This window comes from Hylobates moloch, unplaced genomic scaffold, assembly GCF_009828535.3.
Source record: "Hylobates moloch isolate HMO894 unplaced genomic scaffold, HMol_V3 SCAFFOLD_1773, whole genome shotgun sequence".
In the NCBI taxonomy this organism is placed as follows: Eukaryota; Metazoa; Chordata; class Mammalia; order Primates; family Hylobatidae; genus Hylobates; species Hylobates moloch.
Window position 1 is genome coordinate 1 of NW_026654048.1, and position 10,008 is coordinate 10,008.

At 56.4% G+C, this 10,008-nt stretch overlaps 1 protein-coding gene across 1 annotated transcript; it reads left to right on the forward strand.

The window, feature by feature from the left end:
* Positions 1-2,024: 2,024 nt before the first annotated feature.
* ATP6AP1 (ATPase H+ transporting accessory protein 1) lies at positions 2,025-9,820 on the forward strand. The gene is made up of 10 exons (XM_032148055.2): positions 2,025-2,250; positions 2,445-2,571; positions 5,171-5,245; positions 5,610-5,803; positions 6,245-6,285; positions 6,947-7,032; positions 7,533-7,771; positions 8,445-8,492; positions 8,580-8,811; positions 8,988-9,820. Exons 1-10 carry the CDS (start codon positions 2,087-2,089, stop codon positions 9,195-9,197), a joined length of 1,416 nt encoding a protein of 471 aa, XP_032003946.1. The 5' UTR covers positions 2,025-2,086; the 3' UTR covers positions 9,198-9,820.
* The last annotated feature ends 188 nt before the right edge of the window (positions 9,821-10,008 follow it).

The following is a 10,008-nucleotide window of genomic DNA, read 5'->3' on the forward strand; positions in this document are numbered from 1 at the left end:
TTTTTGAGATGGAGTTTCGCTCTTGTTGCTCAGGCTGGAGTGCAATGGCACGATCTCGGCTCACTGCAACCTCCGCCTCCCAGGTTCAAGCAATTGTCCTGTCTCAGCCTCCTGAGTAGCTGGGACTACAGGCGCCTGCCACCACGCCCAGATAATTTTTGTATTTTTAGTAGAGACGGGGTTTTGCCATGTTTGCCAGGCTGGTCTTGAACTCTTGACCTCAGGTTATCTGCCCGCCTCGGCCTGCCAGTGTTGGGATTACAGGCGTGAGCCACCACGCCCGGCCAGGATTTCAATGAAGAAAATGCTTTTACCCTAAGGATGAAGTTCCCAGACAGAAGGTGCTCATTGGTGCTGTCAACATTTGGTGACTGGTTGAGTTTAGATATCACCTCCCGGTGGGAGCAGCTTCATCGGTGCCCCTCTCCTTACATCCCTCCCAGTCCTATGTCTCAACCTTTGGAACATTCATGACCCTGTATCATGACCTGCTGTCCTGAATGTCCTCTAGACTGTCAACTTCCGGGGCAGAGTCCAGGTGCCTGGCCCATAGCAGGTGCTTCAGGAAGCCTCAAGGGCCATCACTCCAGGGACCCCTGGCAATGCAGGGAAGAATAAAAGCAGCCACAGGTGAGTTTCTTCCCTAAGGATGGAAGCAGCTCAGCAACAGGGTCCTGGCGGAGGCAAGATTGCCTTCCGCATTCCAGAGGAAGTCTTTGCCTTGAAACTATGTAACAAAAGTAACAGAAACATAATAGACATGCTTTCCTTTTTAAGTTTGCTGGATTCTCCTGGGATACAGTGAAGCTCCAGTGAAAACCTCTCTCCTCAGCTAGTTAAGGCCTGGAAATGGCCACTTGGGGGTTTCCCTAAGCACCCGAAACTCAATGAGCCCTCAAGTGACCTCATCTCCCAGTCCCCAATTCAGAGAGACCCAAGAGCTACAATCTTCTTTGACTGTATCCTGAGACCCACTTCCTCTCTCCAGCTCAACTGCCACTATCCTAGTCCTAGTCTGAATCACATGTGACAATCATGACCACAATTTTTTTTTTTTTTTTTTTTGAGATGGACTCTCACTCTGTCGCCCAGGATGGAGTGCAGTGGCGCGATCTCGGCTCACTGCAACCTCCGCCTCCCGGGTTCAAGTGATTCTCCTGCCTCAGCCTCCCTTGTAACTGGGACTACAGGCGTGCACCACCATGCCCAGCTAATTTTTGTATTTTTAGTATTGACGGGGTTTCACCATGTTGTCCAGGATGGTCTCGATCTCTTGACCTCATGATTCGCCCGCCTTGGGCTCCCAAAGTGCTGGGATTACAGGCGTGAGCCACAGCGCCCGGCCCGTTAGGGTGTCTTTGAAGCCACGCTTCACTCTGAGTTTTCTCCTTCCTCTTTGATTGCTCCTTGTCTGATCTCTTTTCTGGACCCTTCTCCTCCTGCCCAATGTAAGTGCTGGGTGTTCCCCTAGATGCTATCCTGAGCCCGCTTCACTCCTCATTCTAAGGGATTAGTCTCCTCTCACCGGTATCAGGGAGGGTCCATCTGCAGGAAAAAGACACCACTTTCGCAATTTTAAGGAAAAGGATTAAAACAGGAATTGGCCGGGTGCGGCGATGTGCTCCTGTAGTCCCACTTTTCCGGAGGCTGAGGCGGGAGGATCGCTTGAGCCCGGGGGCTCGAGACCAGCCTGGGCAACATAGCGAGACTCCGCCTCTAAAGAAAAAAAAAAAGACAAAAGAAGAGAACAACAACAACAACAACAAAAATAGAAATAAAAACGGACGGGCGAACGCGTCGGGTGGGCGTAGGGTTCCGCGAAGCCTCCCTGTCCCTCTTGTCCCGTCCTAGTCGGTCTAGCTGGGCCCCATCCCCTCTCCCATTCGGAGCGTGAGTGCCTGGAGACACGTACAGCCAACCAGTGAGAAGGAGTGGCCGCGAGTGGCATGCACTTGGTCCAATTACCTGCGGCCCTGCCGGCTGGCCCGCGCTTGGGCCAATGGAGGTGCGAGGCGGGGCTCGGGCGGGGGCAACGGTCACCTGATCCGCGGCTGTCGAGGCCGCTGAGGCAGTGGAGGCTGAGGCTATGATGGCGGCCACGGCGACGGCTCGAGTGCGGATGGGGCCGCGGTGCGCCCAGGAGCTCTGGCGGATGCCGTGGCTGCCAGTGTTTTTGTCGTTGGCGGCGGCGGCGGCGGCGGCGGCAGCGGCGGAGCAGCAGGTCCCGCTGGTGCTGTGGTCGAGTGACCGGTGAGCGGGCCGGGGTGGGATGCGCTGTGGCAGCTGACGCGCCCTCGCCCGACTCCGGCGCTGTCCTAGGCGAGGGGTGGTGAGGCCCGGAGGTGGACTGTTCCTTGCTCGGGGGCTCGCAGCGAATCTGCCGGCGACAGAGCTCCAGTACGCATGCGCCCCCGTCTGACAGCACCTCTTCTGTCCCCTGCCAGAGACTTGTGGGCTCCTGCGGCCGACACTCATGAAGGCCACATCACCAGCGACTTGCAGCTCTCTACCTACTTAGATCCCGCCCTGGAGCTGGGTCCCCGGAATGTGCTGCTGTTCCTGCAGGACAAGGTGCGCCCGCCCCAGCCCACTCTCCCAGGTCATCTGGAGGCAGCCAGGCCCCCTCCCCCCATGACGCTGACGCCCATTCCCCAAGGGAAGCTTCAGTGACCTTGTCCCAACTGTAGGGAGGTGTGGGTGCTCTCATGGGAAGGGCTGTAGTAAACGCTTCAGTGGGCATGGCGACAGCCTCGGAAATGGCACCAACTTGATTGGAGGAAGCGACGGGTCAGAGGCCAGGTACCTACTGAGTACCAAGCACTTTGGATATCTGACTTAGTCCAATATGGTGGGTGGGGATTATCGTCCCTGTTTGTTTATAGATGAGAAGACTGAGGCTGGAGGTTAAGTGACTTGCCCAAGCTCATACAGCTAATGGGTGGCAGAGTTGTAATTCTAGCTGTGATGATCATAATGATAATTGGAAAATGATCACCTGTTTAGTGCTTTGTAGGCACTTGCTACACTGATGTCATTATCTTGGCTTCACTGCCAAGGAAAGTAAGGTTTGTCGAGATACAATGTTTCACTACAGTTGATAGACGCCACTTTGGTTCCAGCCTGAGTCTGCCAATCCTCCTTCCCAATTGGAGCTCATAACCTGCATGCTGTTTTCCTTCCCATCCAGGATCTTTGCCCCCAAAACAGGCGTGGAGACCATGTCTCTGCTAGGCCCTCCCTTGTTGGTGGTCTGTATGGCTCATTGCCCTTGTAGTCTCCCTTGGTTGCTGTGTGGGCAGATGGTGGCGGCCTGAAGTCTTTTCAGGAGGTGGTAAATAATATAGTCAGATAGGAACTGAGTCCTAGTTCTACCATGTAACCAGCCATTGGAGGCATGAAATAATCTTTGTGAATGACAATTTCTACATCTGTAAAATGAAGACACCACCTACATCAGAGGGCTGTGAGGGGGAATTCTTTTTTTTTTTTTTTGAGACGGAGTCTCGCTCTGTTGCCCAGGCTGGAATGCAGTGGCGCAATGTCAGCTCAGCTCACTGCACCCTCCGCCTCCCGGGTTCAAGCAGTTCTCTGCCTCAGCCTCCCGAGTAGCTAGGATTACAGGGCGCCCGCCACTACACCCAGCTAATTTTTGTATTTTTTTGTATTTTTAGTAGAGATGGGGTTTCACCATGTTGGCCAGGCTGGTCTTGAACTCCTGACCTCGTGATCCACCTGCCTCAGCCTCCCAAACTGCTGGGATTACAGACATGAGCCACCGCACCCAGCCTGCAAGGGGGAATTCTTATAATCCACATAAAACATCTAGCCAGGATCCCCCAGTCTTAGGGCATTCACCCATTCATTCATTTGCCCAATATGGAAAGCCTACTATGTGCCAGGTATTGTGAAGTGTTGCGGATATGGCGGTGAGCAGAAGAACCCAAGCCCCCACCCTCAGGAAGCTGACACTCTTGTGAGGGTGGCCAGTAAATACTAAGTTGGTAGAGGATACGATGTCAGTGTTACAGTCTTTAGGGAAGGAAGCAGACTAAGGGGACAGAGTGACTGGGATGCTGTTTTAGATCAGGGTGATCAGGCCAGGCCTCACTAAGGAGGTGATATCTGAGCAGAGATCTTAATGGAGGGAGGGAGCCGTTTGGGGAAGGACATTCCTGGAACAGCAAATGCGAGGGTCCTGGGCGAGGTGTGCTCTCGGCCAGCTCCAGGAAGAGCTGGTGTGGCTGGAGCACAGTGATGAGAGAAAGGGGTAGAGATGTAGGAGATGGTTTTCAGGCGATGAAGTAGGACCTTGTAGGCCATGAGGGAAGGTCTAAGTGTGTAAGAGAGCCTTGGGTAAGGTGGAGCAGGGAGTGGTGTGATTTCTCAATTAAAGAAAGCCCACAGGACCCACCAGCAGTTCCTGGGCTTTCCGACTGAGAGCCCAGGCAGCCAAACAGCATCAAGGTCCTGCCCACAAGGGAGGGGAGGCTGGGCGAGTGTGTATACCAAACAGGTTAGGGAAGCTGATTAAAATCTCCTCAGGGCCTAACTGGGAAGGGCCAGAGGAAGCTGGGGATTGGAGTGGAGGGTAGGAGCGAAAGAACAAAGGACATCTGTAGGTTGTAGAGGAAAAGGGATGGGGTCGGGGCCACTGTGGTCCTAAGAGCTCAAAAGACTTCAATGCTTCCTCCAGCGTGTTCTGAGATCCTCACCTCTGTCCCCTTCCGCCAAAAGCAGGCGGGGTGAGGGTCCTGTCCAGACTGGACATAGCCGACTCTCCTTTTCTCTGGCTAGGAGGCCTGCCGCAAATGCTCTTGGCTGCCCCACCCCCTCCCCACAGCTTCCCTGTTCCCTCCCCAGTTCCTCTTGTCTGTAGGGCGGGCAAGGCAGCTGACTTCTACTCCTGAGTTACCACAAGTCAGCTGCCTGCAGATCTCCCCACCCCATGACTGCCTTCCATGTCTTCTCACCCTGCCCTGAGAGTGCTGGAGGGAAGAGGTGAGTCTCCCACCCCACCCCCACCAACACACAGTTGCGCTCCGCCATACTGAACCTGACTCTCAGTGAGACTTTGCTGGCCCTGAGAATGTACAGGGAAGGTGGCTGTCCCCTGCCTTGGCCCCCATTCCTTGCCAAACCTCCTCAGATGTCCCCCCTATTTCCCTATTAGCTGAGCATTGAGGATTTCACAGCATATGGCGGTGTGTTTGGAAACAAGCAGGACAGCGCCTTTTCTAACCTAGAGGTAAGAGTCCTCTCCCAGCCAGGGGCCATGGGGGACATTCTGTGCTCCTTCTCCCAGCATAAGAACTGTACTCTTACCTCGTATCAGGGTTACTTGGGTCTGAGTCTCTTCTGAGTCAACCACCCCCCCAAAAAACAACAACAACAACAACAAAGGCCACCTCATACTCTTAGGGAGCAGAGACGCTGGCTTTGGGGTAGAAAGGCCTGGGGCCTGAATGTCAGGGGCTGGGGTGTGGGCCATTTTCTTGGTGAGCCTTTGTGGGTATGGCTTGCCAGAGGAGAGCTGCCAGAGAGGTGTGGGGGGCTGGCCCAGGCCCACTGGCCCCTGGCTAACTCACCTTTTGCCTCTCCCCTGTCCCCAGAATGCCCTGGACCTGGCCCCCTCCTCACTGGTGCTTCCTGCCGTCGACTGGTATGCAGTCAGCACTCTGACCACTTACCTGCAGGAGAAGCTCGGGGCCAGCCCCTTGCATGTGGACCTGGCCACCCTGCGGGAGCTGAAGCTCAACGCCAGCCTCCCCGCTCTGCTGCTCATTCGCTTGCCCTACACAGCCAGGTACTGCCCACATGGCCCAGCCACCAGCCTTGGGGCCCAGAGAGCAGCAAGGCCCTGGGCTATGGCATGTGGTGGCACCGTTTGGCTAAAGATGCCAGTACTCCCCACCCCCTCACAGCCCTTCCAGAAGGTGCCCTGTTTGGCCAGAAGAGTTGGTGCCTAGCACTGAGCTGGGCCTCCAGAGATGAGGCAGATGTGAGCCCTGCGGGTGGGGAGCTTTCTCACCTAGCCAGGCCCTTGTCACAGAGCAGGTGGCCGGGACTTGAGTGTGACTGAGAAGCCTCGGGGTGGGATGGGCTTCCAGGAGGGGGCACTGAGGTAAGAGTGTGCAGGCTTGGTGGGTGGGGCTAGTAGGGAGGAGCAGCTGGGGTGGGGAAAGGGTAGTGGGCAGTGCAGGTCCAGGCCGCCTGAGGACTCTGGTGCTCTGTTTGTCTTCCATAGCTCTGGTCTAATGGCACCCAGGGAAGTCCTCACAGGCAACGGTGAGTAGAATCAGGGAGGATGCACGTCCTCATCTAGCCCTTGGGTGGGGACCACAGAGAGAGCTGGCCTGCAGTTCCTCGGCCTCCTCACTCCCAGGGTGGCCCGCCTGCTTCTCGGGGCAGCTGGCAGTGGAGCAGGGAAATGCTGGCTCCCAGGACCAGCCAGGGATCACCTGGCAGAAGACCCTGTCCAGCCAGACCCCACGTGGCAGAGGGGGGGCCCTCTGTGCTGGAGGCTGTGGAGCCAGTTTCTGTGCAGGCCGCGTGAATCCTAGAGTTATGGGTTTAATAAGACTGCAGACATTTGGAAAAACAATTCTGGGGACTTATTGATTTGCAACAAAGGACAGTGACTCCCCATGGAAAGGCAGTCGCGAACCTTTCGTGGGTGGATGTGGAGTTTTCTGTATTGATATGTATTTTCTTGTGTCACATAGGTAGGGCTTGGCATTAGGGAATCGATGACTGAAGCCACAGTTGTCTCCAGGGGAGGCTGGGAACAGGGGTGGGAAGAGAAATAGCTGCTCCTAAGGATCCTCAGTGGAAAGTCAAAACACTGCTTTCAGCTGGTCTAGAAGGTTTCTAAAGCAGACGGTGGGGAGTGTTTCTTTATGCAGGATGCCTGGTGACCTGAGTCTCTGCTCTCCTTGTTGACCCTCAGATGAGGTCATCGGGCAGGTCCTGAGCACACTCAAGTCCGAAGATGTCCCATACACAGCGGCCCTCACAGCGGTCCGCCCTTCCAGGGTATGTGCCCTTCCAGCAGGGGCTCTGGGGCGTGCAGGGAGAGGCAGTGTGGTGAGTCTGCTTGGAGGTGGGGAGTGTATGCCACAGGCAGGCTGCCCAGGAGGCCCAGCATAGGGGAAGCATCAGGCACAGAACCCCTGTGGTGTGACTATTTGGAGTGGCTTGTCCCTGGGCTGACTCTGGGGGGAGGGCTAGGATGAGCACTCAAGTCCTGCGTCCCCATTCCAGGGGCAGCTTTCCATCTCGTCCTATGAGGCTTGTGGGTGGCAGACTTGGACACTAAGTCTAAATGACCCTAAGTTTGAGGGACTAGGAATGTCATCAGGGTTTAGGGGGCATCAGGGAAGGCTTCCTGGAGGAAAGGCCTCCTCTGGCTGGTGGGACTTTGAGATAGTGGACAGTGTGTCCTGTTGGGAGAGGAAGGAGGGCACGACAGTTGGGTTGGAGGCGTGACACTCTCCCAGGGCTGCTGAAAGAAGGCTGGTTGGGTGTTTCTGCAGGTGGCCCGTGATGTAGCCGTGGTGGCTGGAGGGCTAGGTCGCCAGCTGCTACAAAAACAGCCAGTATCACCTGTGATCCATCCTCCTGTGAGTTACAATGACACCGCTCCCCGGATCCTGTTCTGGGCCCAGAACTTCTCTGTGGCCTACAAGGACCAGTGGGAGGACCTGACTCCCCTCACCTTTGGGGTGCAGGAGCTCAACCTGACTGGCTCCTTCTGGAATGACTCCTTTGCCAGGCAAGGGCACTAGGCTGGGGAGGACTGTGCCACCACAGGTGACCTTCCCACCACTGTGGGTCACAGGTGGGGCCGGGAGCCAGGGTCAGGTCAGGGGTGGGGATGGCCATGGTCTGGTTGGGGTCTGGGCAGCGTGAGGATGTAGGAGGTGTCATGGCGTGGGGTGCCGTTGGAGGGGGAGTTGCTCAGACTTCTGCCTCCCCATGCTTGCGAGTCTTTGGTTGGGACCTTGGTTGTTAACACCTCAAGGTTACCTGGGAACCTGTCACCTCCCCCTTGAGCAAAACCTCTGGGACTTTGTGTGGGCAAATACCTGAGCCATTTATGGGGCAACCATGCCCTTCTGTTTGCTCTCGCCCCCAAAGCCCAGCCCAGGCACCTTAGTGACCCTAAGAGGGAGTAAAAGGAGGGGCAGTGAGCTCAGGGGAACCAGAGGCAGGACCCCCATGCTGGTGGCACGGGGGACCGGGGTCCTGGCTTCCAGCTCTGTTCTGGGCTTGCAATGTGACTGGATCCTCAGTTTTCCTATCTGTCAAGTGGGGGCACTGCTTCTTCAGGTGGCTGCAAGGATCCAAGGCAGCTTAGGTAGGAGCAGAGCTGGGGAACTTGTTCCTCTAAGATGCCAAAGGCCCTCCCAGAGCCTCACAGTGCGCCTCTTTCTCTGGCCCCACAGGCTCTCACTGACCTATGAACGACTCTTTGGCACCACAGTGACATTCAAGTGAGTCCTGGGGGTGGTCGAGGTATGGGTGGGCTGGTGTGGCCCCAGCCTCCCCAGCTCACCTGACATCCCTGCCACCTTCCCCAGGTTCATTCTGGCCAACCGCCTCTACCCAGTGTCTGCCCGGCACTGGTTTACCATGGAGCGCCTCGAACTCCACAGCAATGGCTCCGTTGCCTACTTTAATGCTTCCCAGGTCACAGGGCCCAGCATCTACTCCTTCCACTGCGAGTATGTCAGCAGCCTGAGCAAGAAGGGCAGTCTCCTCGTGGCCCGCACGCAGCCCTCCCCCTGGCAGATGATGCTTCAGGACTTCCAGGTATGGAGCGGGGGTGGCCCAGCTTCAGGTGGGGGAGCCCAGGCTAGTGGTTGAGAGACGAAGAGAGGCTTGGGCTTGGGCATGTAGTTAAGAGTCCTGTCCCTGCGCTGCCCCTGTCCCAGTTCTTGCTGGGCCTCCCAATGGTCCTTTCTGACCCGTGTCTGTGTGTCTGCCAGATCCAGGCTTTCAACGTAATGGGGGAGCAGTTCTCCTACGCCAGCGACTGTGCCAGCTTCTTCTCCCCCGGCATCTGGATGGGGCTGCTCACCTCCCTGTTCATGCTCTTCATCTTCACCTACGGCCTGCACATGATCCTCAGCCTCAAGACCATGGATCGCTTTGATGACCACAAGGGCCCCACTATTTCTTTGACCCAGATTGTGTGACCCTGTGCCAGTCGGGGGTTGAGGGTGGGACGGTGTCCGTGTTGTTGCTTTCCCACCCTGCAGCACACCGGACTGAAGAGCTTCCCTCTTCCTACCGCAGCATGAACCCCAAGCCCCCCTCAGCCCATCTTGCTCCCTCTTCAGCCCGCTGAGGAGCTTTCTTGGGCTGCCCCCATCTCTCCCAACAAGGTGTACATATTCTGCGTAGATGCTAGACCAACCAGCTTCCCAGGCTTCGTCGCTGTGAGGCATAAGGGACATGAATTCTAGGGTCCCCTTTCTCCTTATTTATTCTTGTGTCTACATCATCCCTGGCTGTGGATAGTGCTTTTGTGTAGCAAATGCTCCCTCAAGGTTATAAAGCTCCCTGAGTTTGGGCGTGTGGAAGTACTACTTAACTGTCTGTCCTGCTTGGCTGTCGTTATCGTTTTCTGGTGATGTTGTGCTAACAATAAGCAGTACACGGGGGTTTACTTTTGTGGCCTGAGAAGGAAGGGACCTCCACGACAGGTGGGCTGGGTGCGATCGCCGGCTGTCTGGCATGTTCCCACCGGGAGTGCCTGGCAGGAGCATGGGGTGCTCGGTTGCTTCCTTCCTAATAAAATAAACGCGGATCGCCATGCGTTGGGCCTCTTGTCGCTCATTTCTGCGCTGGGCTTTAGGCGCGTGCTCGCCGGAGGGATGCGGGAGGATGGAGCCCGCGGAGACCGGCAGGGGCTTTAGCAAGCTGGACCCTAACCGCTTAGGGTAGGGAGGGGCGGTCGGGCCGAGTCCCGGGGCGCTTCGGCGTCTCAGGAGGCCGTCGTGACAA